General features: G+C 40.4%; 4 protein-coding genes across 4 annotated transcripts; 2 read left to right on the forward strand and 2 right to left on the reverse strand.

Annotated features, from left to right (window-relative positions):
• Window positions 1-1,380: 1,380 nt before the first annotated feature.
• On the forward strand, window positions 1,381-8,361 carry fsd1 (fibronectin type III and SPRY domain containing 1). The gene is made up of 13 exons (XM_026305501.2): window positions 1,381-1,549; window positions 2,260-2,355; window positions 2,499-2,630; window positions 3,094-3,195; window positions 3,472-3,494; window positions 3,907-4,028; window positions 4,813-5,022; window positions 5,113-5,211; window positions 5,412-5,559; window positions 5,692-5,774; window positions 6,126-6,377; window positions 6,662-6,750; window positions 6,844-8,361. The coding sequence occupies exons 1-13, from the start codon at window positions 1,535-1,537 to the stop codon at window positions 6,952-6,954; spliced, it is 1,482 nt and encodes a 493-aa protein (XP_026161286.1). The 5' UTR covers window positions 1,381-1,534; the 3' UTR covers window positions 6,955-8,361.
• Window positions 8,362-8,404: 43 nt separating this feature from the next.
• LOC113129484 (signal-transducing adaptor protein 1-like) lies at window positions 8,405-13,950 on the reverse strand. Its single transcript, XM_026305502.2, has 11 exons — window positions 13,488-13,950; window positions 12,325-12,396; window positions 12,105-12,221; window positions 11,962-12,018; window positions 11,619-11,770; window positions 11,231-11,362; window positions 11,019-11,088; window positions 10,288-10,390; window positions 10,105-10,179; window positions 9,282-9,425; window positions 8,405-9,174 (listed from the first exon to the last, which is right to left on the reverse strand). The coding sequence occupies exons 1-11, from the start codon at window positions 13,578-13,580 to the stop codon at window positions 9,119-9,121; spliced, it is 1,071 nt and encodes a 356-aa protein (XP_026161287.1). The 5' UTR covers window positions 13,581-13,950; the 3' UTR covers window positions 8,405-9,118.
• Window positions 13,951-15,476: 1,526 nt separating this feature from the next.
• LOC113129003 (ras-related protein Rab-11B-like) lies at window positions 15,477-18,703 on the forward strand. Its single transcript, XM_026304663.1, has 5 exons — window positions 15,477-15,634; window positions 16,839-17,034; window positions 17,233-17,426; window positions 17,547-17,627; window positions 17,980-18,703. The coding sequence occupies exons 1-5, from the start codon at window positions 15,595-15,597 to the stop codon at window positions 18,123-18,125; spliced, it is 657 nt and encodes a 218-aa protein (XP_026160448.1). The 5' UTR covers window positions 15,477-15,594; the 3' UTR covers window positions 18,126-18,703.
• Window positions 18,704-18,805: 102 nt separating this feature from the next.
• marchf2 (membrane-associated ring finger (C3HC4) 2) lies at window positions 18,806-27,102 on the reverse strand. Its single transcript, XM_026304662.2, has 5 exons — window positions 26,765-27,102; window positions 24,232-24,525; window positions 23,485-23,680; window positions 22,972-23,181; window positions 18,806-22,756 (listed from the first exon to the last, which is right to left on the reverse strand). Exons 2-5 carry the CDS (start codon window positions 24,411-24,413, stop codon window positions 22,601-22,603), a joined length of 744 nt encoding a protein of 247 aa, XP_026160447.1. The 5' UTR covers window positions 24,414-24,525; window positions 26,765-27,102; the 3' UTR covers window positions 18,806-22,600.
• Window positions 27,103-27,194: the final 92 nt, after the last annotated feature.

The raw sequence follows: 27,194 nt of genomic DNA on the forward strand, positions 1-27,194 counted from the left end.
ACAAGAACAGTGTGGGAGGGTCATGTGGTAGCAGAGGAAAACAGAAAAATGCTAAATTAATTATTTTTTATGAAATACTGGAAAATTTGATCTCTTTTTGCTGGAAATATTTGTTTAAATAAAAATCATTTGAGGACTCTAGGAATGTCTTTTGTGGATCCAGTAACAACTCATAGTCCACTGAAATGTGAACTTTTGTACGATCTGACAACCCCAGGCAGCTGTGAACAATTTAATCTTTTAACGTGTTGTATTTATTAAGCTTCTCATATGTTTTTCATTTACATGCTTAATCTGAAAAGTAAAATATAAATATACCTGTCAGACAAATGTGGTTGAGTAGAAAGTATAATATTTCACCTTGAAATGTGGAAATGAGCATGAAGTACTTCTCACCACAGCTACTGCCTGGGACAGACTAGATGCAGATGCTGATGTCAGGGCAGGAACATATTCATGCATCACACAACCCTGGTGTTAATACTGTCCTTGTGTATTATCTAACACATCTTCAGATGAAGATTATTTACTTGGACTCTTCCTACCTGTGTAGCTGTGTTGTATTATATTACTGAGGTATGTTTATACCACAAGCAAAGGAGAAGCCTTGAGACAAATTCTCAAGTGTTATGTATGTATGTGTTACATGAGAATTTGTAGGCCTTTTTCTTTGTTGGTCAGAACTTGGGTTACCATAATCTCATAAAAGAAGAAAAAAAAAAGAAATCTGCCTTAGAGACTGGCAGCATGGTAGATAAGTGGTTAGCACTCTTCCTCACAGCCTAACACCAAGAAGGTTCCTGGTTTGAAACCATAAATAGGGTCACATTCCACACCAGCCATATTTTTAATAAGAGGCAATGAGTTTACATTCTTATTCATTTTAGTCTGGATGTGTGAGGAGCATTTTTTCATATTATTAAGCCCCACTGTCACAACATTTATATTTATAATAACATCTGCATTTGTTTTACTACCTTGTCTTGATTTTCATTGTATTTCACAGAAAATGTTTTACACTTTTATGCTGTTTATAGTATTAAATTCAACTCACATTAAATACCTGCAACTTGTCTGCTTCCCCCTTTAAACTTCAACCAAATATATTTTTGTTTCAGTTTTGGTAATATTCAGATTCATTTTTAGAGATCACGCTGTTACTTTACATATGTATCTAATTGTATATTAATTGTATTAAGAACAATACACACGATAAACCACATTCACTGACATTTGCAGCACATAATGAACTTCCTCTGTTCTTAAACGTTATCTGACTGTCTACTTTCTTCCGACAGTACCTGAAGGTGGCATCATTACCCGCACGACAGAAACATCACTACCCAGAATCCTCTTTTGCCGCATGCGCGCTACGCGCTACGGCCCAAAGGCGTTGGTGTCCGTCCGAAGATGCGTTGCTCTCCGGCAGCATCAGTACCAGCTGTGCTGTGCTAATAAACCAAAAACGGGGGACGGGGGAGAAATACCGGTGGTGTTTGTGGCTCTAGCGGCGTCGGTGCGTCTGGACGGCGAGATGGGGGACCAGAAGGTGAGCCCGGAACCGGAGGAACAGGTGTCTCTGATGGGGGAAGCTGTGTCAGGGCGTAGCGTACAAAGGAAGGAGGGGGAAGCTCGGGAGCTGGGGAGTTTGTGGATGCGGTGCAGGCTCGTATTTCACAGCGGTGTTTTTTGCCCTAATTACACTCAATCCTGGCGAAGGCGAGTTTGATAATCGCGTCATAGACACGAGTTTGTGTCGATGTTTCGGTGTAACAGTCACGGACGGGGCGGTGGGTGTTGGGTCGGGGGGGTTGGCGCAGTTCCTCCGGCTCGCAACACACAACACGGACCTTCAGCATGAATGGACTTTCACTGTGGGATGAGAAGTAACACGACGGGAGTGGTCACCCGTCACAGCTGTAGTATAATAATGGACCCAGTGCGTGTCCAGTCTTTTTGTACTGGGCCTCTAGTGGAGCTGCATTATTAAATTATCATCCCTCCGCCGGTGAAGTGTCCTCCCTCCCTGAGCTCTGGAGCTAGTCCCCTGTGGTACAACCCGAAAACACGTTTAATCGTGTTTAAAGGGCAGTGCAAAGCCTAAAGCTTCACCCACTGAGGAGGCACCAGTCAGTCAAGTCAGCTTGTGTAGTGTTTGGTTGGACTGCAGGCATTCAGTCCTCTGTGCCACAGGCTTTGTGGTTCTGCAGATTTTGTTTTTTTCTTCAGGTTTAACAAATGTTGATTATATTTCTTTAGGAATCTCTGCGTAAAATCACCAACACACTGGCCATGAAGAATGAGGAGATATCAAATTTCATCTGCACTCTCAAACAAAGCCTGGATAATTTAGAGGTACAAAAACACACATGGCTGAACTTACAAAATAATATAACGCACAGTTTGTTGCTTTTTCTCTTGTCAAAGAGTTCCTGCAGCTTGTCCAGCTGATAAAGGCTGCTACCCCTCAGTACACAATTCTTCTAATCTGCCATCAGGCAAACTCCAGCCGAGTGCAGGACGAACTGGAGTCGGAGTTCACCTCACTCCACTCTGTTCTGGACGAGATGAAGGAAGCCATGTTGACACGCATCAAGCAGGAGAGAGCCAGCCGCACATATGAGCTGCAGGTAATCTACTGCTGTTGTGCCTGCGTGTCTTCAGTCTCACACAGTGATCACAGATAGATCACATTTGACAGTGGACCTCTGTCAGTTGCATGTAAACTTAAAAAAAAGACTTTAAATCTTAAGAAAACCAACTTCTGTGAGTCTTTATCCTTAAATTATGATCCAATTGAATTTTCTATTGTAAAATATCTCTTGTAAATTTCTCTGTTCAAATACAATTTATAATTCAATGTTTTAGGTAATGGTGTAGAAAAATAGTATTTTCTCTTCTTCTTTGTTTAATACATGGTTTTGGTACATGGGTCTAAAAGCTCTGCAGCCTCAGGACCAAGCCATGACTCTCAAATGATGCAGTGAGCTCCACAGATTTTGCAGAGGACACAATAGTCCTGTTATTCTGAAGATGAACGTGTGACAGTTTGCAGATTAACTCTGTTTGTCTGTGACTTGGAATTTCTCTCAGAATCAGCTGAGCGCCTGCTCCAAAGCCCTGGAGAGTTCGGAGGAGCTGCTGGAACTGGCCAACCAGACGCTCTGCTCCGCTGAGACAGACGGTTTCAGTCAGGTAAATGACCACTTCCTCCGCAGCTGTAATGCTGCCACACTGTTCCTCCTGCTCACTGTTTTATAACTGAATTCTTATTGATTAATGGTGAATTTTACTCTCCATATATATACGATTTAATCTGTCCTACTTGTGCTGTCATACTAGCAGTTATTTTAACACAGCCACCTGCCAGTTTTTGTGTTAAGTGACATCATGATGGGCTCCAACTCAGTTTTCTCTCCGCTCCATATCTCTTTCTCCTTTTTCCTTTCCCTCTCTGCTTCTTCTCTCCAGGCGGCCAAAGACATTAAGGATAGGTATAGTACTCAGTCATACACTGCTTCCCTTTTCTCATAGCCTGTTGTGTCCAGAGAGCCATCTCATAATGTAGCGTGCATGCATTCAAACATGTATCCGCCACACCCATTTTGTAGACAGTATGCACTATGGAAACTTTCCACTCGAGAGCCTTTTGTCTCCGTTTCCCGCTGTTTTCTGAAGTCTGTACCATCCTGTGTCAGCCCCTCCCTGGATGAATGCTGCTCCCTCTCTAGCTTTGTGATTTCTGATCAGGGTGATGAGTTCAGTGGTAGTAGCAGTCTAGTTAGTGGCCTTTTCTTAGTGAGCAGCATTAGTTTTTTCATCTCCTCTCAAACTTGGGTAAATAATGGTCCATGCTTGTTTCCACCCCGTGTGTTTGTGTCTCTCTATGTGTCTCTTTGTTTGCAGCGTGACAATGGCTCCAGCCTTTCGTCTCTCCCTGAAGGCTAAAGCCAGTGACAACATGAGTCACTTGATGGTGGATTTCAGCCAGGAGAGGGAGATGCTGCAGGGCCTCAAGTTTCTCCCAGGTCTGCACCACTTTTTATAATAAGCCAAGAGCAATATGAACTAAAGTCAGTGCAGACAATACAGCATCACTGGTTTAATGTAACTAAGTACATTTACATTTAACATTTTGTACTTTTATTGCATTACAGGGAATTGTAAAATGAAAACAGTAAAAAGTAAAAATGTTGTAATATTATCCAAACATAACACTATCTAATGGGTCGTTCTAACGTACTTTATATTTTTCTGAAAATACTTTATTTTCACTTATGTAGTGCTGTGATATCTGAAAGTAGAGTTCAAAAACACTACTCAACAAATGCTGGATATTTTTGTTTTAGTAGATAAAACTGCAGTAATAAATCAGTAGTAGTCACACTTGTACATTGACCTTTGAATATTTTTCATTATACACAACCTGAGCTGTAGTTTCCAACTATACAGTCACTGTCAGAAAACGTAATCACAGCAAAGAAAGGGCTCAGGGACAAACAGGCTGCCTGTTGGCCTGACGTAGATGTGACCCACTTTCAGTATTTAATATTTTAATGAGTCAGGTGACTACATGTGAAGCGGGTGTAATTGCTCATAGCGATGAAACCACAGAGAATATACACCCATTCTTGCAGGTGTGTGTGAGGCTTCTTTACCTCGTTTGGGAGCCGGTGTGGTTTTGAAGCCCACACTTTCACGGCAGAAATGTCACTGTTGGCAGCTCTTATCAACAAAGCCGCTTAGAAAAGGTTGAGCATTGCTGCATTCAGACATGTCTTGTAACCAAGGCTTCTTCTCTTGCACATTCAGTTCCCGCCACCCCAGAGATCCAGGTCTCAGAGTGCCAGGTGTGTGACAACACAGTGACTGTAATTTGGACCTTACCTGAGCCTGACAGCAAGATAGATCACTACATACTGGAACATCGACGCACAAATCACGAGGGTCCGCCACGCATCAGAGAGGACTACCCATGGATGGTGGTGGAGGGCATACGAGAGATGGAGCACACGATCACAGGTGGGGGGGGGGGTTGTGAGAAGATATTTGGCATTTGTTGTCTGAACTTTAAAGCTGACTCACAAAGGATGCTCGTGTTTTTATTCTCAGGTCTCCGCTTTGATACCAGGTACATTACTTTCAGAGTGAAAGCGTGTAACAAGGCTGTGGCGGGAGAGTTCTCTGAGCCGATTACACTAGAAACCCATGGTGAGAATACACAGCGGACCTGTTCTTGCTGTTACTGTTGAGTGTTTTGATAGCAGGTTTGTAAAGATGCAGTGTTATTTAACTACGAGCAAAAATATCTCTGAAAAACATCTTTCTTCATAGACGTGAACATTGGATACTGTATATAACATATCATTTTGGTGTATTAATAAAAAATCTCCCTCCTATTCTGTTTCCAGCTTTCAACTTCAAACTGGACTCTGCTTCGGCCCACCAGAACCTCAAGGTGGAGGACTTGAGTGTGGAGTGGGACAGCAGTGGAGGAAAGGTACAAGACATCCGCAAGGAGAAGAACCGAACCAACTCCCCGATGCAGTCCCCAGCTCGGTTTGTATAGATGTAAACTATGGGGCCTTGAAATCTGATTTTTCACCAGAAACAGGAGGCTAAAACAGTTCCTGTACTTATTGGTATACTTACTTATTGGGAATCTCAAAATTATGTCTTGACTGTAATCAGGTCAGCACTGATGTCTCCCAAGAGAGCGCCGACAGCCCGTCCAGGCAGAGACAGGTTTACAGCAGAATCCTACACAGTGTTGGGTAAGAATACACGCTGGTGAGAAAAAAACAAGGCACAGAAAATTAGTAACAGAGAAGATTTGGAAGCATTTCTTTTACTGCTTGAAGTTCAACTTCAGTGAGTAGAAGAAAATAAAGTGTAAATTGCTTAGTAACTTAGTGACTCCGCTCCTCATTTAAAATGGTAAATGTTAAGAAACATCTATTAACCTAATGAACCATTGAAAAACTACATCTAGGCTTACCAGCAAAATTGCTATATAACCCCAACTCTGAATCTATAAAAAATATCGACACACAGCTCACACATGGAACAACTTGCTGCAGATTGTGCTGCCACTGACTCCATAAATGCCTAATGTCTCATGACAGCTGACACCATGATTGACGCTGGCCAGCAGTACTGGGAGGTGCGGTTTGACAAGGAAAGCAAGGCCTTCGCTGTGGGCGTGGCTCTGCGCAGCCTTGGCCGATTTGACCAGTTAGGAAAAAGCAGCGCGTCCTGGTGCATCCATCTGAACAACTGGCTGCAGCAGAGCCTCACAGCTAAGCACAACAACAAGGCCCGGACTCTGGACTGTCCAATACCGAACAGTATAGGTGTCTATGTCAACTTTGATGAAGGTACAACAGATAAATGCACAGGTTTAATCCCAGATAAGGTGAAAGCATAAAGATTAAAAATGACAAAACACAGCTATTTTTGTTAATATGACTGTACAACAAATATCTTTCACTATACAATACTAGATGGAATTTGACCACAGTAGTCTGAATGATTGTAATGGTTATTAGTGCTGAGAATTTATAGGCTAAATAAATAGTTATAGAAAAAAGGGATTAGTAGATCTGACCAAAAGTGACTAGTTTTTTGCCTTTAAAGCACATGCCTCCTTTATTCTCTGTAGGCGTTCTGTCTTTCTACAATGCCAAAACTAAGCAGCTGATGCACACCTTCAAAACTAAATTCCAGCAGCCCATCATACCAGCTTTCATGGTGAGAAATATCAGTTATACCTGTTAGAGTAATGGTCTGTTGTTCAACAGTGTCATTGTCGTTAACCAGCTGTTGATGTGCTGCGACCTGCAGGTGTGGAACGGCAGCTTCTCAGTGGTGACGGGCCTGCAGGTTCCCAGCATGGTGCAAAGCGGCCAGAGAAAGAACAGCGGCACCAGCAGCTCCAACGCCAGCCTCACCTAGATTCATCCACTCAGCCAGCTGGACGCCTCCCAGCTCTGCTCGGCCGCAGTCACCAATGCAGAACATCTCCTCTGCTCTGACTGCAGTCAAAGCCATGTCACAGAAGAGTTTACATCACTGGAGTAGGATGGTTTAGACCGTTCCTCATGTCTAATTTGCATGACAATGGAAATTGTGTTGGGAACGAGTGACTCATCTGTGCTCTTTCAGTGATAGAATTCTTCAGATGTATATCTCTGGCTGTTGTGTTTGCTTGGGACACGCTAGGTAGTCTTACTAGTTTTCTTCTCTATACATTCATTTAGCACTGTCCCACCGCTGCTAGAGCAAAGATTTAGCGCTGGCCGCTGCCCTTCTTTCCTTTCCAGCACCAGAACTGTCAGGCATACTGCCCTGCAGCCAGCTGCAGGTGTCTGCTCGCTCCCTGTGCCTTCCTTCTCATTTCCATAACCAATAGGCCAAGTCGGGTGATCCATTCTATCGTGCTAAGAATTCGCTGCAAGCAGTGGTCTCCCCGTTTCAATTTAAAACAATATATTGTGTCAGTGTCAGTATAACCTGGTTGTAATGTAGCTTAGTGGTTAATATCATCTTCCAAATCTGCCTCTATTCTTCAGCCAACCTGTGTAACCTAAAAACCAACCTGCTCCAACACAGTGCTGCTCAATAGAATGGACATTACTGAACAGGATTTATTTACCTCTACTTTGTTAGTAACTAAAGGCTCATAAGAAATGAACAACACATATTAGGGATGTTGTATTTACATTTTTGCCAAGGCCTGCTTACTCAGTGTTTACTTCATTTCTCACTGTAGTCAGGATCCACACTGTGTGCAAGAAACTGGGTCCTCTACCCTCCTGCTGAGGTTTTGTTTGTTTTAAATCAGAGTCAGTGTTGGACTTAATCTGATAGCCAGGCTGTAAGTAAGTTTTCCTCTTGGTAACTGCTTGTAGTGAAGGTACCGAACTTCAGATATGACTTCTAGATTTTGGAAATGACTGTACTGTATACATTGTAGTCACCTGTCTGCACCCTAATTCTCCTATGTACAATGTGTATTTTTTGCAGAGATCCTCTTATTAGTGGGCTGTCTGTACTCCAAATAAAACCAATAGCCAGGCAGTAGCCATAGCTAACAAATTGTATTATGTGAGTTAGCCAGGTTTGAGGTCTACCTGGGTAAGAAAGAAATGTTAAAGTCACACATGTTTTTTTGTGCACCACGTGACCTCTGAGTAGTCTGTTTCACATTCCACATGCAGTCTTGCTTTTCTATGTTGCACCCTTTGTATGCAGCTTCTAAATAACTGTAGCCTGCAATGCTTTAAAGAAGCACCCAGCTGAGAATTATGTTAACTTTATTTTACTCTGACATAATGTCACAATTTATTGTAAATACTTTAATTTTTCAACTATAACATATCAGTCATTGAGGAATTAAAAAGTGAAAGGACTTTGTTCTCAGATTTCTGCTTCAATGAGAAATAAAAAAAATTTAAAAAAAGGTGCAAAACAGGTCATAAAGCTGGCTGATCTCTAACTGTTGCATGGCACATACTAGAAGTTGCTTGTTCAGTTTACGTCACTGAAATATTCAACATTTATACACAGGAGGTAGTAACCTGTGTTTGTCTATATTCCCTGTTTACTTTCATTGTGGGTTCAGGTTAATGAAGGTAATAGGTTTTGTACAACATAAATATCACATGCCTCTAAGGCAGAACAGGTATAGCCATTATAGCTATGGTAAAAATACAATTCAATAACTGATTACACATAAATAAAAGGCAAAAATCTGGTAGCAGTAAAGTATTAAAAATTGCACCATCAATGCTTAATGTACAAAATTCATAAGAAACAGTGAAGATAATGCCAAATCTGCCCCACCTTACACTCGTTTAATAGGTTGAGTGTGTAAGGAGGTTAAATCAAAGTGTTGATCTTCAGTGAGGCTTTACTGGCATCAGCCTGCTGACAACATGGAGGACCTGACCCTTGATGCAGAGGAGGAGGATGAGGTTTGTATGGAAACCAGTTGTCTCCCATGTGTTGGCTCATCTTGCACAGACAGACAGAGGGATCCCTGCACAGGTGAGAGTTCAGCTGCCCTGCCTCATTATCACAGATGGTGAAGGCTTTGACAGGCTTCCTCCAGTAGAGGTCACTCTTGAGACTTTTGTTGCTTTTGTTCAAACTTCTCTTTCAGCTCTAATATTGCTGTAAGAGGATATCAGTAAATGAGCTTTAACATTATGGCAAGTAAGTACAATGACACATAACAGAAATGCTGTCTGAATAAGGTAAAAGCCTAAACATGGACCTACTCTGCTGTAGAGGATTTGTGTGGTTTTTCATCTGCAGATCTTCATTTGAGGAGGTTGAGGATGGTGTTGGTGCACTAGACCCCAATCGGCGAGGGGGAGGAACTGGAGGCATCAGTGCCATCTTTGAAGGTTCACTTCTCAGTTCTATAGAACATGAAAAATAAAAGAAATCAGTGGAACGCCTGAGTAATCTCTTGGGTCGTTTTCCATATCCTTTATTGTTTGAACATATCAGTTAGCAATTTAATAGAAATATGAAGTCATTTGTGTGCACGCCTGTCAGGCAAATAAAGAATCATCTGAATCTGGTTCGGGAACTGCTACTCTTGGAGCGACTGTAAAAGGAAATATAACAGTGCTGCTTTACAATGATTCAAATAACAGCTGCTGTCACAGTGCCCTTTAGAAATCACCTAACTCCAAGCTACAGGAGGTAGTTAGGAAGTCAACAGAACACTGGTCGTATGGAGTTTATGGGGGGCAAATTTTATGCCCATTCTCTGGTGCAGAGTAAATGAACTGACCCCTTAAGGTTTGTTGCTTTTCAAGGAAGTATATGTAATGTGTTTACTATGTCAAAGATAATAGATAACATATTGTTTTAACATCTACCACAGAATATGTTTAGCAATATTTTCACATTATGAAATGAGGACTAACCTAAAAATATTTTAGGCATTTTTTGTGTTCTTAGAGAAAGATTACATGGTTACAAAAGAAGAATGTGCACTGAATCTGTCACAGCAGAGTAAATAAGTCTGACAAACAGCTTCCATTGTTTAGAGGCCGCATGTTTGAGCTTTTGTATTACTTGACAAAGTACCTGGCTTGGAAGGTAATTGTGGTGGGTTTGAGGGGGGCTGCTTCTCTCCATTTTCATGATCAAGCCGAATAATACCTAAGAAAACAGAGGTTTAATTAGTAATGCAGACACTGTGTATATGGAATAAGAATTGCATGAAAATAAATAGAGTGAAAGGGAAAGATTTTTTTTTTTTGTACGTACAGATGCTTTTCTCATATGCACCCTCATTCGGGAGAGGAATAAAAGTTCCATCTGATTTTTCTACTAAAAAGCTGATCACATCATGCAGCGTGTCACAGTCGACCTACACAGAGAAGAAGTTCTTTTTAACAAAAAATACAACAAATAAAACAAGTAGTGTTTTATGTTGAAACAAGACTTGATTCAATAACCACAGTACTAAAACTTGTGCCGCTTACAACAATGTCTTAATGAATTGAGTATAATGACATGTGTCATTAATACTGAGAAGGAAATTAAGCACAACTAAACTACATGCAACACCTTGCCACGTCTACACACACACACACATCACATCGAACTTATATTTATTTCCTGGATGTTTACTCTAAACGTGACATGGGTAATTACTGGAAAGTTCTACACACACACACACACAAGGTGAGTCATGCCAGTTGCAGATGATAGGTCAGAGTTGTTCTATTTTTATTGCTCCTTTTGGTTTACTGTTAATCACCCACTTATCTCCGGGAAGCCATTTGCTAAGTATCCAATAATTTGCACACAGGCAAAGCTCAATTATGAAAGTTATACTAAGCAGTTTACAAGGGAATGTTAGTCTACTTTATAGTCTTACGTATTTTCCAGTGACAAGATTGTTTTTACTCTTATACAGACCAGAACAATTTAATTTATCTGTGGAACCTATAGAACAAAGCACACTGAGTTGAACTGGATTTCTTGATACTTACAGGATTGTCCACATCAATGTAAAAGCCTCCTTCAGGTTTACAAGTCACAAGATAGTGTCTGAATATGGGGCTAAGAGAGAAAGAACACAGGAGCAGATTATAGACCTCCTACCTGACTATAATGCCATCACATTGATGGTGACGATGCTGTACTGGGTTTTTATTATTGGTGTATGCTTTAGGTCTACAAGGAAAAATGGTTGTGTACATACCTGTCCAGTTCTTGTCTGGTGGTGACAGCAAATGTGTTTTTGTGTCTTCCGGGCCTCAGCAGCAGGTTTCCTCTCTTGGCCTCTTTCTGAAGCAGCAGCTCTGCCTCCATACGGGAAACAATATAGTAACAGCTGCAGGAAGACAGAAACCACCAGGATGAGACAGAAGGAAAAACGTCACTCGTCTGAAAATGAGTTCAGCTGTAATGGATCCAGACCTTCCAGTGTGTATAGAAATATTTACAATGTATCTTTAGGTTTTGAGAGACCAGAAAATCCAAAAGGTATACATTATATATATTAAGTATCAGCCCTTTATATTGGCCACATTAGAAACTATTTTCACTCCAAGTTAAGAATCAGTACTGCTCGTTTCATTAGTACTCACGCTGGCATATTAACTTGGAGCTTGATGTCACTACTGGGCTTAGTGACAGAAGGTGGAGTCATTTTGCTTAGTCTTTCTTTTTCCATTTCTACTGCTAACTTTAGTATGTGGACCTGGCCTGGCAGCAGGGTGAGGGAGGAGGGCAAACACAGCTGCAAAGAGAGAACATTTCTGTTTTAATGGAGTTTAAGAATGAAGGCTGTAAAATCCATGTATAACCTGATATCAATGCAACGAAATATCAGAGCCTTATAAAACCAAAACTTTAGTCATTTTAGTCAACTTTAAAGATAAGCAAATGTTTTTTTTCTGTGAAGTGAGATAAATGTAACACATCACAGACCTTAGAAACAGCGTGAATAAAGTTCTTCCAGAGCTCACAAGCCTCTGCACTAGGAGCCTGTAGAAACAACAAAGAAGACTGTGAAAAAGGTGAAATTGAGAAAAACAGGCTAATTTGCTTATTTGATTTTTACATCTACTCACAGTGAATGTGATAATTCTATTAGCAGTATGAAGGTTGAATCTGGCTGCATGCAAATTATGATCCGGTGTGCTGTCTGTTACTGAGATCGAAGCATTGAGATCCAGTTTCTCTATGTACTGATGAAAAAACACACACAAAGGTCTAAGTTTTGGTCTTCATGAAAAATGAATTAATAATGAGCTGCATCATTTATTAACCCAAATCTCTCAGATTACTTACATTAGCATCTTTCTTATCAGTGAAGAAGAAAAGTGTGTTTCCACACAGGCAGGTCCACAGTTTCTGGGGTGTCTGCACACACACACACACACACACACACACACACACACACAGGTGATAATAATTTAGATATTTGTATTAAACAAAATGCAGATATGGAAAATGGAAAAAAAAAATGCATATTATGAAACTAGAAAATACCATGAACCAGACCAATCTGTGTAAGTAACATTCTTAGATTAGACTTGATGTGTAAATGTTTGTACCCACAACACACATCAGTCTGTGGTACTAATAATATTTGTTCCTGGAAATGGTCAAGTCTGAGGGAAGTTGGAGTTTGTGTCACTAGATTAACTATTTAATTAGAAAAGCTGAAGAAAACAACATCAGCTGTAACTGAGCAGTGAGCGCCCCCAACTTTTATGGTGTATAGATTTACTGTGTAAGGAGTAACATTTGCCCTGCTTTCAGCAGAGTGTGTCCAGACAGTTTCTTATCAGTGAGGGCTTGGTAGAACAGTCCACAAGACCTTTTATTTGCAAAACCTGTCTTGCCAGTCTTTCCTTTTCTGTCAGTTCCCGGCTTGCTCTAAGCTTTACCGTACAAAGTGCAGAAAAGTAGTTAGACCAGATATTTATAATCCACAGGAATCTAAGAAATCCTCCGCATCGTCGAGATGCCAGACATTCATGTTTATCTCCTTCTCACACGCAGACAAACAAAAGACAGAGGAGGCAGCAACCCTATTCCAAAGAATGCCAATAACCTATTGCTGAAGCAATTATTTAATTAATTTTGCAGAATAATATGCAGCTTCTTGCACAACCAATATTGACATCTTCTAATTTTGGTGTGTCAACCAAGATGAAGCTGCTGCTTTTCTTTGTCTTACATGGCAACAAACTAACTATTTTCAATTGTTTGTGCTGGCAGCATTGTGTTAACACAAGCATTAAGATCCAGCACTTAATGTAATGAAAACATACAATACTATTCAAAAGCTGCTCAGATGAACTATTGACTTTTGTATTTTTCTGTGACAGGCGTTACTAACAACTACACAACTACACAAATGACAACAAATAAAGAGACAATCAGTCCACACTCTAATAAAATGTGTGTTGCACAGCTGTCCCGTCCTCTTTAATAAATGAACCTACCTGATCTGTGAATGACGTCCTCTCCAAGTAGCCCTCATAGTAACAGTCTGGCAGCTGGCCCCTCTGTCGCCTTGGTCGCGTTGCCATTTGCATTGAATCTCTTAAAAACAGAGCTGACTGTAACTGATTTCCAGAAGAGACTATCACCAGCTGCAGCTTTTTCGTCCTAAAGCTCGAGTCCAAATGAAGAAGGATCCTGGTTGTCACTGCGTTTCACCGACTGCAGCGTCCACACCGCTGATTGGCCAGCTGCTGAAATGGGCGGGCATTTTCCACAGGTGAGACAGATCGTGACGTGATCGTCGTGTTTCTTAAAGACGGAAATCACCTTCTTACGAAATCTCACTGAAACTAATTGGAAACCAAACAAGACAATTCTGACTGCGGAGCAGCTGCAGAGGCCACTGTTAGATTTTACACTTAGAGGGTTTGGATATTTCCAGATAGTGAATGAAGGGAAGGGGAGAGAGAAGACTGAAACTTGCAGACAAATGATTCAAGATAAAATAAAAATAAATAAAAACATGGAGGACGTGGCAAGGCAGAACCTGATTGAAAACCAGGAGTCAGCTCACAAAATGACACGTATAGGCTACATAGTCTGAGCGTGCAAACACACTACTGGAACCTGTTAATTGACAGATGTATTAATAGCAAATCTAATATAACACATTAATAATATAAATTATGTTGTTTATTATTGGTCATGTTTGTGCCTTTCAACAGTAAAAAGTCACATTGATATCTGTGCTCATTTATTTTAAATGATATTTTATGGTATCGTTCACTCCCCCTGGTCACTGAGCTACAGTGTGTATTAAAACAGAGACAGCAGATTAACTCTTGTAGATAATTCAATATGTCTGCAATAAATAGAAAATGAATTAAAAATTACACTTACAGTGAACACTACTCTACTAGTATGATCTGCACTGTAAAACACAATGTATAAATGATCAAATACAGCATCAGCATCTTTTATGGAACTTAGAGTTACCTGGAAATGCTACTGTTTCTGGGGTGATGCCACACAGATAGTAATGACTGCCTCTCTAAGTAAGCCAGTCACAAACATCACATTTCAATAGACTGATGCTGTCTTTGATCATTTATACATTGTGTTTTACAAGGCAGTTATTGTCATGACAAGACTTCAGGTTAAAGATGTGCTAGTTCGTCTAAGTTGGGTGGGAACACAAGGCAAAACACCTGCTGAGTGCTACATTTAGACTACCATCTAGATTATAATCTAGACAACCACCCAGTTGACCGTGTAGTTGTTTTACAAGATATTTAGAAACATTTGCAAGGTGGGGAGAGTCTTGTCAGGTGATAGCTCTGTGAAAGAATTTGTTATCAATATTTAACCTCACAAATGCCAGTAAACACATCTGATATAAAGCCCTGCAACAAATCCTACCTCCATGAAAGTGTTAAAGTTCTGTTTTGTAGATTGTTTTAGAGAGATGTTGATACAACTATATGGTGATTTGGGAGACTATAGTTTGTGGTGCTATTAAACTGTATTCTTTTATTTATTCTTTTTAGTGTATGGTTTTAAAACAAACCACTACATTTCCAGTTTGTGTAGAAAAGGAGGGCAGCTCCTTTGACTTATCTTTCAAATCATTCCACTGGACTACCAAAGTGAATCTGTACATCAGATGTTCTTTGAGACACCATGAGACGAGTCTCACTTATCTTATACTGTGCATCTTTATCAGTGTTCTGTGAAGAAAAATGCTGAAGATTTGAGTCAAGATGAAAGACTCAGTTCCATAAAAGATTATGTCGAAATCTTAAGTTTCATTTAGTGACTGTTAATGTTTAAATGTGGACTATTGTCCATTAAATTACATTTAACAAATAGTATATATAGTAAATAGTATAACTACACATATAATTACTACTACTACTACTAATAATAATACTATTATTACTATTATTATTATTACTGTAGTCATCGTGCAGGGGTAAGTCACGTGACAGCGGCTCTGCTCTTGCGCAATGTGCGCAGTCTCCGGTTATCTTGGCACAACAGCCTGGTTGGGGAAGGAGAAGACCTTCTGTCAGAAGCTTATTCTCTGATAGCTGCTAGTGTCTAAGGATGGGGAACAGAGACGACGAATATGATTTCTTGTTCAAAGGTAAGCAGAACTAAAATGAGCCTAAATATCCCTGTCAGATGTCACATCTCGCGAGCAGGCGGGCTAAGCTAGGGTTAGCATGGCTGCTGTCTGCCAGCGGTCAGATTAACAGCAGCCAAAGCAAACTGCGGCGGTGGCTACAGCATCGGGGGCGACCTGTTATTCTTTCTGCCAAACCTCCAGCTCAGCGTGTGTCGCTGCTTTTGTTTGTGCGGAGGTTTGTGTGTGTTTTTCTCCCGGGGTGTACAGCAGGCAGGGCGTGTGGAGAGTTAGCCCTGCGGGCTGGTGGCTGCTTAGGAAAACGGGTGGAGCGACTACTTTTGCAATAATTCAATCAAACGTGGTCGGAGCAGCTGTCCACGCCGAGCTGTAACCAGATCTAAATGATAGAGAGTGTAAACACAAGCAGCGACAGAGGCCCAGTTTGAAATCAGATCATTATGGTGGTAAAGGTAAAGTCCGTCAGTCCTATGGGGGATGAATGAAATTGAGCCACTTCTGGGGTTCCCTTTTTGTTTGTTTGTTTTTGTGTTGGGCATCTGCTGCAGGCACCCACGTACTTTCCCACCACGTAGCTAAGGCGTGTTTTCATAGCAGCAGATTTTAGATCAGATCAGCATTTGGTGATTTTTACTGACAAGATGTCACTGATCGACTTTAGTTAACGTGGTGTTTTTATTATTGTGTTATTATGACGACCCACCCCACTGCAGCTTTAATCACATGATGGAGCCCTGCCAGGTTTTACTGCTCTGATGTGGTAAATTTCAAACTGTTTGAATGGGACACAAAGCATTGTGGTTAACAGGGGAGAGTCTGATTCACTGTACACCACCCACCTGCTCTCATTTCATGCCAAAGCAAAGAGTGTAATACCAAAACTGGGGATTTTCTTTGGGCACTTAAAACAGAAATGATCTGTGGTGCCTGGAAATTCATATGAGGATAATGATGACGCCTAACAATGACGCAGGAACAAGAGGCCTTGAGAAACTGTCAAGTCAAATTTGACAGAGAGCAGCAGATTCTTGCTGGGCAAAGTCTGATAACATAGAATGCAGTAAAACAAGTCTGCACTTTCAAGCAAACACAGGAAGCAAAGAATCAATGGTAAGCATAAAGTCACATGATCACAGAGCAACTGCTGGAAATCTTACACGTTTCTCTGATTAGTGCGTAATTTTCTGTTGTGTTTTGGTCGTAGTTGTACTAATCGGAGACTCTGGAGTGGGGAAGAGTAACCTGCTGTCCCGTTTCACAAGAAATGAGTTCAACCTGGAGAGCAAAAGCACCATCGGGGTGGAGTTTGCCACCAGAAGCATCCAGGTGGACGGCAAGATGATAAAGGCTCAAATCTGGGACACGGCTGGACAGGAGCGCTACAGAGCAATCACCTCAGCGTGAGTTTAGAGTTTTTATTTCTATACATTATTTACCAGTATTGTGTTAGCAAGGTATATTTAAAGGGTGATATTTCTCACATGAATACTGTCACAGTGTCACCAAAGGTCACAGGTGTTGCTTTTTGATGTACCTGAAGATGTTGATAGATAGATTCATGACTCGCCGACTTCTCTTCTTTGCTCTGCGGTCACCAGGTATTACCGAGGTGCGGTCGGGGCTCTCCTGGTTTACGACATCGCCAAGCATCTGACATATGAGAATGTTGAGCGTTGGCTGAAGGAGCTGAGGGACCACGCTGACAACAACATTGTCATCATGCTGGTTGGAAACAAAAGCGACCTACGCCACCTCAGGGCAGTGCCCACTGACGAGGCTCGAGCCTTTTCAGGTAAATCACATTAAATGCTTTGGTGGGAGAAACACAAGTAAGTCAGACTAACAGTCTATAGAAGTAGAATTCATGTACTGTTCATGTTTATAATGTATCTGATGTGTCTTCTCACATTAGAAAAGAACACCCTTTCATTTATTGAGACGTCAGCTTTGGACTCCACTAATGTAGAAGAAGCCTTTAAGAACATTCTCACAGGTAAGAAAAGCTCAAGTCCTAGTACAGTATCTCTGCAATGTACACAGAACAATCTGAAAAACTTCCACGTTGTATGTGTCATTACTAGTAAAATATCACTGGGCAATAGAGGATAAAATAATCAGTACACTAAGAGGACTTGTGCAGTCAATGAAAACAACAAGGACCAAATAAAATGGGGTTTTAAGATGGTTTGTCATTCAGAGCCAGCTTCCGTGGCTTATTAAAATTGTTCTGGAGAGCTACCCACTGCGTCACCGTGCCGCACACAGATCCATTTACAGTTAAATAAATGATAAGGAACATGCATTAATGCATTATAATATTTTTTACATTGAATTTTCCTCTGCAGAAATCTACCGCATTGTGTCACAGAAGCAGATAGCAGACAGATCTGCACACGATGAATCTCCAGGCAACAATGTAGTGGACATAAGCGTCCCTCCAACCACTGATGGGCAGAAGGGCCTCAAACTCCAGTGCTGCCAGAGCCTGTGACACTCACTCAGTGACAGTTATTCTCTCCTCCACATCCACCTGAGATCACATCACCTGTGCACTTTCTGTTCTGTAGCTCTGCTCACAGACAGCTCCCTCATCACCCTTTCCTTTATTTGTATCTCTTACCTTTCATTCTGTTTTATATAATTGTTTTCAACTCACTCGTGCTTTTCTCTTCTGCCATGAAAGAAAACAAGAAGCCTTCATGTCACTTACGTCGAGTTGCTCATGGAGCCAATGTGAAGCTTCCTGCAAAGCGGGGACGAGGCAGTTGTCACTGTCCTATGAAGCCTGTGAAGTCTGAACTCTACTGCTATGCTGTCTTGGTCAGGGAGGTGGTGAAACACATTTCAATGGTTACCACTAGATGGTGCTGTGTAAATAAAACTAAAGGCAGTTGCTCCAACTTGGTGAAGCAGTATTATGAGTTTGAAAGTGTGGTTCTTACTTTCATCTTACATCACTTATCATGCCAAAAATATCCTCACGTGTATTTATTGAAGAATATTTGGCTGAAGTTGTCGTTCTTTTACTATCAAGAACAGTTTCAATTTACAATAAAATTCTTGACTGAAGTACTGCGTTCAACTCTTACTCTCCCTGATTGGGTTTAAAGAAAAGATCAATCTGTTATTTTTTGAAATATGGAACATGAATGAGTCTTCACAGCGGCAGTGTCAAAGTAACAATTTAAAGGTAGCAGTTAATCAAAATATCTACATCATCCAGATCTGAGAGTAAACAAACAGGAACTTAAAATACCTCTTTGCTTTCCTAGAGGGCAAAAACAGAGTATCTGTTTGCCAAGGTACCATATAAAAGATTTTAAGCTCATGTTTTCCCGACTAAGCTGCTTAAATTTGGCAAATGCAGTGGATAAGATGAGGATATTCTGTGACTCCACAGACTGAGTAGCAAAACTTCATCAGCAGTTGTTTTTCATAAGGATTAACACGTACGCACAGCCATGGTCAAAAACAGACTCTCAGTAATGATGTCCTAGCCGCTGTGGACTAAGCAGATGATCTGTAAACAGTCATAATCATACATATCATACCATATATACTGCAGTGTTGAAATAAAACACACTGGCTGCCAGATAAACATCTCCACATCAAAGTACAACAACACAAGTGCAGAGCAGAGAACAGACAAATAGTGATTATCAATAGCAAAACTGTCTATATCAGAAAAATGCCCCGAATCAATGTGCACCCCCAAAATCTATCAATATTTTATTTGCTTTGCAAACTATTATTGGCTGATTGAAGGTATCAATATTTTCGTAAAAAGGTCTGTTTTTTCAATAGCACATCATTAACATTGTATTATTTCAAAATGAGAATGGTAAACAATTGCAAAAACAAATGAGTAGAATTAAAAGATTGGACAAATGACATAGGTAACATCATTAACATGTTCATTTATGTAACACAACAAAGAAATTATTTAAAATCCCTTTCTGGGTTTGAGTTGTGGAAGCCGTGTTGGTTTGAACTATAAGTAGTATACTTTTAGATCACGTAAAAACTCTTTGGGAATATGAGGATGTGTTTCATGTAGCTCTGACAGCGCTGACATCAATAGGCAGGTAGTCAGAGAAGGAGCAGTGCTGCATAATTTGTAGGCAACTTTGTGCATATTTCTAATACAGAGAGCAAACCATTATTCTGCATTCACTTTAACTTTCTATTCTATTTCTCGTTTTCAAGCAGCGTTGAATTACTGCACCATGTTAGAGTCCTTAAGTTCCCAACAGAGTCCAGTCCTTGACGTAAAGCCTTCTTCACAACAAACAGTAAACACATGGATGATCAAATGACTCATAAGCTTGCAAGGCAGATGAGCCCCCCCGGGTGCATCGCTGTATTGCAGGACATAATCCTTTGTTCTCAGTACAGTTAAAAACATAAACAAATGATTAACTGGGGCAGAATGTGGGACAAAGCACCATGAACTAAATGTACTAAAGTGAAATGCTAATGCAGACAAGGGATTGGGGAAAAGAAATAACTTTACACCCACTGCTAGTACCACACTGCTCGTAATCAAACAGAAAAAAAACTATTCTTTTAATACAAGATTGTTTCTCAACACTTACAGCCACTGAGCTGCTGTCAGTTTCCCACATAACCACCAATAACTGAATATTTCACAAAAGCTCTAAGTGGCCAGAAGTTGCCAATCTTCCTCTTTACTTTAACACTTTTGTAGTAATAATTCCCACAGTGCACATCTGGGTCTGGGCAAACTTTCTAATAACATCTTATTCTACATTGTCCTTGCACCACAGATATGAACTCCTCAATGACACATATTTAGACGATGCCAGCCCTACAGACATCAGTAAAAACATACACAGTAATAACATCATTGAAGCCTGTTTGTCATAAAGCGAATATGTATTTTAAATAAAAAACATAAAATCCAGACCTTTGGCTTCTGCACTCCTTTGGTGATGTACTATACATTTACAATGACTCAGTACTGAAATCCTGTGTGAATGGCCTTAACATCAAGCAGAAAATTTATGACACAGGAAGAACAAACCTTGGTCTGGGCATCCAATAATAAACATGAAATAAAGTGTCAAAAATGAAAATCCACAGAAGAATCAAATCCAAAAAAATAATGATTGTAGCCGTGAAATTGAAATTCAATTAGCAATAATAAATACTACACAGAGTGATTATCAGAATCATTTTACGCATGACTTAGTGCTTTCTAAGCAACCTGTGCAGTAAAGTTCAGGTAACTTCATACCAATAAATGAAAAGCAAATAGGATACACAAAAATACTGAGTTCTGGGCTTGATCTCCAAATGGACCAATAGTTTTGTAATCATAAAGCCCATGAGTTTGAACCTGTTTCCTTCATCACAGCCGCAGACTGAGTTTGATTTGAACAAAAACATTTTTCTCTATTATTTGTTCCTAAGGTTTTCAGCATCAAGTGTTTCCCCCACAGTGTGTTCAAATTAACTGCCTCCTCATAACCCAAATTAAGTGGAATGAAGAAAAAAAAAAAGATTTTGAAAAGTGGAGCACATTATGACCTGGAAACCAGGCAGACTCTGTGGTTTATGTTTTTCTCTCTCCCCTATCAGCCACAGTGACTGACCTGATTATGAACTACACCAAACTATATACAACTTGTTCTCCTCTCCCAGATTATTTCATCAGTAACTGCATCCAACTGCTTGAAGGAAAATGCTAAAGAAAGCTGAAGTCAGATGCTTGCATATTGTATCCACCAGGAAAGTCATTTTGGTGGGTGAAGTCTGTTAGACTGGCAGAATCACCAGCACTAAAAACCCACATCTGAGAAACTGTGCAACCACGACTTGAATGCTCAAAACTTGCAGGAACTTTCTGTATCCCTGCTCATGTTAAGATCATGGAAACACACATAGTAATGTGTGTTGTTCTGATTAACAAAAACAAATAGCTAATAATTTAATACTTCCATTGGGCTAAAAAAAAAAAGCATGTTTTAGAACACTGCATCAACCACCAAGCAATGTTTGTGAAGAAAGCAATTTGATGGAGTTTCCCATCAGTATTAATAAAGACCTAGCTGTTAAGTGCTGATATTACAAGAACCTCTGTGAGGACACTATTAAATCCTACTCCAGTAGGAATAGTAAATCTCATTTTTAAGTGGTTTTAAAAAACAAACAAACAAACAAAAAAAAATCATCCAAAATTATTAACAGTGCTTGCATGCATATCTGTGCATGTTGGTAGAGGTCTCGTAATGTACTGTGATGTCCACAGTGTTTTATTGCACAATCTCTGGCTTTGCTAATGCCATGCCCCCATCCTTTCTTGGATGAGCCGCAAGAAGAGATACTGAAAAAAATCTCAGACAGCAAGCATCTGGATTGCGAATCGTAAACACGTTAAGATCCAAACTTTTCACTTTTGCGCTGCAAAATAATTGCTTGAAATACAAGGCCTACGTAGGTAAGAGCATGCCCTTATTACACGTAACCAGCAATTTACACTCTTTCATCATTGCAGCAATGAACCTGCTACACTCTGCACTGATGGGTTGTAGAAACTAAGCAGAACAATCATTAGAACAGTACAGAAGTTAATTTGGTCCATCACTTATTTTACTTTCCTTGTTAATGATGCCATCACATCCATGATAATGAGATCGTTGCCATACCTGTTAAGTGTCTGCACACCCCCATGTGCTGTGACATTTTTCAGTGCCTTTGTGCAAGCTTGGTCAACACTCAGTGTGAGGACAGACAGGCCTCACTGTAATGTGCTCATTTCTGCACCCACAAGGACAGTTTTAAAAATGCAATGTGAAAAAAATAAGTAGCAATGGGGCACAGAAAAATGAAAACAAGCAACAAAAAAACCCCACAAATGTTTTTTTAAGGTCTTGCTGGCAGGCATGATGAATCAGCCCCCCGCCCATAAAACATACCATTATCAACGACCAGCTCCATTTGGTCTCATACTATACTCTCACTGGCAGACTTCATCAGTTTGGTAGAGAGCAAGGAATGCTGGGAAGAGTTAGACTCCTTGGTTTCAGGAATGAGCAGACGTACTTTCTGGTTTGTTCTCCTCCACTCAGAGTACAGCTGACAGTGGTAACGAAAAGATACCTGCACAAACAGGAAGATGAGAGGTCAGTGATGCAGAGGAACTTCTGTAGGAGATGAAGATGACAACACTGAAAGGCCACTAATATGCCTGAAAATAACATGCAGCAGGCACAGTTTTAAATTCCAGACACTGTTCAAAGGTTTCGTTTGAAATGGACATCACAATAAACAACGCTCTGAAATGTATGTGATTTATATAACTAATTGATTTTTACCAGGGTCCACAGGACATAGATGGTGAAGAGGGCGATGGTGAGGGCTATGAGGCCCATAGCCTGTAGCCAGCTCCCGAGGTGGAGATGGTCCTGAGCTCCTTTCAGGCACAGCCAGCCTGAAATGGCTGCTAACGGTGTGATAAACAGGAAGCACACCATGTCACAGAAAAGCGTTCTCTTCTCATTACGAGGGCCAGGGTCCCGCAGCCACTATGGGGTAAAACAGTGAGAGACAGAAGGACGGAGATGGGAAATATATAGAAGCAAAAAAAAAAAAAAAGATACGAGAGAAAGACAGAAAGAAAAGCAGAGCAAGAGAGAGAGAAATTCAATCACTCAAGAACAGAAAAGACTTCATGTAAAGAAGCAAGCAGAAAAATAAGACGTAAAAAAGCTACTTCACACACTGACATATGCAGACTTACAAACCACAGCCCGACCAAGGACAAGGAAAAAAAGGACAAGAACAAAGTTTGATACAGACAGAGCAAAGGACATCGACACCTTTGTTACCTCTGTGAGAGGCCTCGGTCGGCGCTCGATGCTGAACTCTGTGTGGCAGAGCTCACAGTAGCTGGTGTTGGAAGATGACAGCCATTTCTCCAAGCAGCTCTTGTGCACCGTGCCCAGAGTGCCTGTACAGTCACAAGGGGACAGGAGACCCTCACTGTTGCCTCCTTCGTGGCAAATACGGCAGATGGGACCATCACTGAGGCAAAACAAAAAAGATTACAAAGGATCACAATAGAATAAGAACACTCCAACACAGGGGATTAAAGAAAGTCAAAACCGATATTAAAGTATTTTCTGTGAACAAGGTAGCAGCACGTTTATGGTATACATGTTCATTATTCATTTTCACTTGTATATATGCTTCACTTATGGACTTATTCTTGTTAACAAATCCTATTAAATGCTTAATAGGAGACTTGAAGTAATTTTTTTTTTTAAATACAGGCATTCAAAACAGGAAATTCTAAGTATAAAGTAAAGTAAAGAGGATAAAGTAGAGAAAAGAATTTATCATGTGAAAAACAACCAAAATGCAATATAATCAGAGGTGTCGAAAAAACATTAAGTTAACTTGTCACTTGAATTTCTAGGTCCTGATATTGGGCATATTGTCACATTGTTATTTATGGTACACTGACATTTTCTTAAATCAAAATATTTGCAGTAAAAAGTACAATATAAGGAATAATGAATTAGGTGACCCCACAGGTCATCTTCCCTGAGATGAAGAGTGTAAATAAACCTTACCTTTGTGTGCCCATAGGTTTGAGCACAGACGACAGCAGCCGTCCATCTATGGCTGTGACCTGTGTGACGTAGAGCGCCTGGCACCCCTCACCACCTGCTTCCTCCATGTCCTTCCAAAGATCCGTGCTGGTGGCACAGTCGCACAGTGAGCCGGGCAGGTGGCAACACCCGCCTGTCGTCATGGTTACAGTGGCTCAACACCGGCTGTACAGACGTGGTTTGGCGTATGTATTGGCAGATGCAAAGACTGACTCGAATAACGGGAAGCACAACGTCCGTGGTTGGGAATGGTTTCTACAAACACAGACGGAGACGTTGAGAATGAATGGGTTTTCATATCAATTATATCAGCACTATTAGTACTGTGCTAAGTGGAAGTTTAATTTACATGGGCTGGTGTAAATATATTTTATGATGATTTATAAATCTGCATAAGCAATATAAAGTTTCTGACCTTTATATTGCACTTTTGACCCCATCACATTTATTTTACAGCTTTAATTACTTTGCCACTGCAGATTAACAAATTACAATAGATGATTATAGTTCAACATATCTTACTTTATATCCAACAGCATATAAAGTAAAAACCATAAGCAATGCTTACACACTGATATATTATTCATTTTAATCCTATAAAATAATACATTCTAGTATGAGCCCTTTAAATCAGGAGTACTTTGGTACTTGAAGTGAACTTGTAAACTAATGTACTTGGATTTAAGTACAATTTTAAATACAGGACTTTCACTTGTATCAGTACTCCAATTTTTACACAGTACTTGTCTTCGAAGAAACACAAAATATGTTTACAAATATAATTACAACTACAGATTATAATTGACATGTAAATGTAACAGCGTTCTGACTAAACATTTAAAAACATATACTAAAGTGATAAGATCATACTTAATAGTTACATTATCAACAGTATTGTGAAAATGATCTTGTATAGTCTTATTCTAGGTACACTTAGCTTTATGTTATGAGAGAACGTTTCTGAAAGTATGTTCTTCCTTGTGCAATGACTAAGATTATCTACACAGGCATTTAGTCATTTAAAAGAAAGCTGTCCATTTGGAGGTGGGCCAATTTGCCCAAAGCAGCTGCTAATCCATTATAAAAGCCAGCGTGTTCATCAGTGGCAGTGAGCGTAATGTGTAGCAGCCTGATAAAACAGCCGTCTCCCCTCAGATAACCCTTCACTACCGATAAGAGACAGCCAGCTACAGCCAGTACTTTCTGTGTCCTGCTGTCTGGAAAATGGTGCAACTCTATACAGTCTGATATATGTTTAAGTATTTCCACAGGACACAGTCTGCTGCTGTACTTTTAGGGAAATTGTTGGTAACAAGTAAGCACTGGGATGTTGTTTCACAGAAAAACAGCCTGTATGTGATTTTTTGCATTCACCATTGTTGACTGTGTTGTTTTTAAAAACGTATTTTCCTGTGGCAGATGGTGCAAAAAAATAAAATAAAATCTTGGCTTAGTTTATGGGATTTTATTTGTTTATTCCATCTCCAATGTGAGTAATTAATACAAGAATCTGCACCCTTTAATCACTTTAAAACCGTGCGCTGATTAAGAGAAGTGGTAATTACAGGAGACAGACCAAATAACAACAACTGGTCTAACTGAACACACAAAAACAAACATGCAGTAACAAAAATAAAAACGTTACATATCTGAGATGTTAGAGTTATATAATATTTCGCACTTGACACATTAAAGTGACAATTTATTCCTACTTCTTCTACCTTCTTAGAACATTTACCAGCTGAATATTAGCTTTTACCACTAGAACAATCAAATATTCCCATGGTTAAACAATTCATCATGCCTGCTGTATTCTTTGATTTTGTGAGATTGATTAATCCAGAATTACAAAGGCCTGAACTTTGTTATTTATGCATACTAATACTACATGGGGGTATGATTAAGAGGCAAAATCCCTAACCCAGATAAACAAAACGGTAGGCCCCCAAACTAACAACAACAACAAATATGAGGTTATGGTTTTGTGAGTATCTTCAAGCTAGTGATGCGTTCAAGTACAGGAATAAAACAGGCCACCACAAGCATCTGAGCAGAGCAAAAACATAAACGCATGTAATTTTTACCCAAACTCCTGAACTACACGCGTCAATGCGACTGTAGCTGGCTTGGCTCCATCTGTACAGTCTATTGTGCAGTTTTTGATGTTTTGTTTTCCACTCTGACTAAAATCAGTCAAGTTAACAGTTGCAGACAGATGTTACAGCTCTGACCCAGACTACTGTCTGGGACAGAGACTTCTATCGTGTCGATATAATGACATGTGACACTTGTGAGGCAGCAGAAATTAGCTGTGTAGTAACGCTGGGAGTCCACAGCTTTAGGAGATAAACAGAGATAAACAAAGCTGTTTTCATGATCAATCTGCTGATCTGTCGTCATGGTCCTGTAAATAACCGAGCTGTGCTGTCCCAGCTGTTACCGTAAGCTATTAGCCAAAACACAAGCTAAAAACAAAAAGTATAACGTTACTCACCCGGTGTCGTCGTCTTAGAAATGCTGCTCGGCTGCGGGCATTATCGCTCTAATAGCCTCTCATCTGGTTCCTTGTCTCATGTTTAGCGGATTAATTGTGAATCAACAGCTGCACCGTCAGCTAGCGTTAGCTGGCGAGGGGTCGCTCAGCCCTGCGCTAGCTAGCAGCTCTCAGCTGATAAGACCAAGCAGGCCAGGCTTCCGCTTCCCCGGGGCTTTAAAAATACCCCAGGTCATCACCAGCTGTCTGCCTCTGCAGTGAACACAGGGCAGGCCAGCGCCAGACACAACCCGCACCACGCACAGTGTGATCGTGAGGAGCAGCAGCTTGGCAAAGGGAGGGGCGCTGACAGAAAACATCACATGCGCACCACGGCCAGAAGGCCATGTGATTTCTGTTTAGCATTTAAAACTCAACATGTCGTGCTCAT

Source organism: Mastacembelus armatus, chromosome 4 (genome assembly GCF_900324485.2).
Source record: "Mastacembelus armatus chromosome 4, fMasArm1.2, whole genome shotgun sequence".
NCBI lineage: Eukaryota > Metazoa > Chordata > Actinopteri > Synbranchiformes > Mastacembelidae > Mastacembelus > Mastacembelus armatus.

Excerpts from the sequence above, each read along its gene's own strand:
- fsd1 (XM_026305501.2), top strand. Across the intron at positions 5,212-5,411 it reads GATTACACTAGAAACCCATG|CTTTCAACTTCAAACTGGAC; the intron begins GTGAGAATACAC and ends TTCTGTTTCCAG. Across the intron at positions 6,378-6,661 it reads CTATGTCAACTTTGATGAAG|GCGTTCTGTCTTTCTACAAT; the intron begins GTACAACAGATA and ends TATTCTCTGTAG.
- LOC113129484 (XM_026305502.2), bottom strand. The coding sequence starts at position 13,580 with ATGCAAATGGCAACGCGACCAAGGCGACAGAGGGGCCAGCTGCCAGAC. Across the intron at positions 12,397-13,487 it reads GGACGTCATTCACAGATCAG|ACACCCCAGAAACTGTGGAC; the intron begins GTAGGTTCATTT and ends GTGTGTGTGCAG. Across the intron at positions 11,771-11,961 it reads TTATTCACGCTGTTTCTAAG|CTGTGTTTGCCCTCCTCCCT; the intron begins GTCTGTGATGTG and ends CTCTCTTTGCAG.
- LOC113129003 (XM_026304663.1), top strand. The coding sequence starts at position 15,595 with ATGGGGAACAGAGACGACGAATATGATTTCTTGTTCAAAG. Across the intron at positions 15,635-16,838 it reads ATATGATTTCTTGTTCAAAG|TTGTACTAATCGGAGACTCT; the intron begins GTAAGCAGAACT and ends TTTTGGTCGTAG. Across the intron at positions 17,427-17,546 it reads CGAGGCTCGAGCCTTTTCAG|AAAAGAACACCCTTTCATTT; the intron begins GTAAATCACATT and ends TTCTCACATTAG.
- marchf2 (XM_026304662.2), bottom strand. The coding sequence starts at position 24,413 with ATGACGACAGGCGGGTGTTGCCACCTGCCCGGCTCACTGTGCGACTGT. Across the intron at positions 23,182-23,484 it reads GACCGAGGCCTCTCACAGAG|TGGCTGCGGGACCCTGGCCC; the intron begins GTAACAAAGGTG and ends TTTACCCCATAG. Across the intron at positions 22,757-22,971 it reads TCTATGTCCTGTGGACCCTG|GTATCTTTTCGTTACCACTG; the intron begins GTAAAAATCAAT and ends CTGTTTGTGCAG.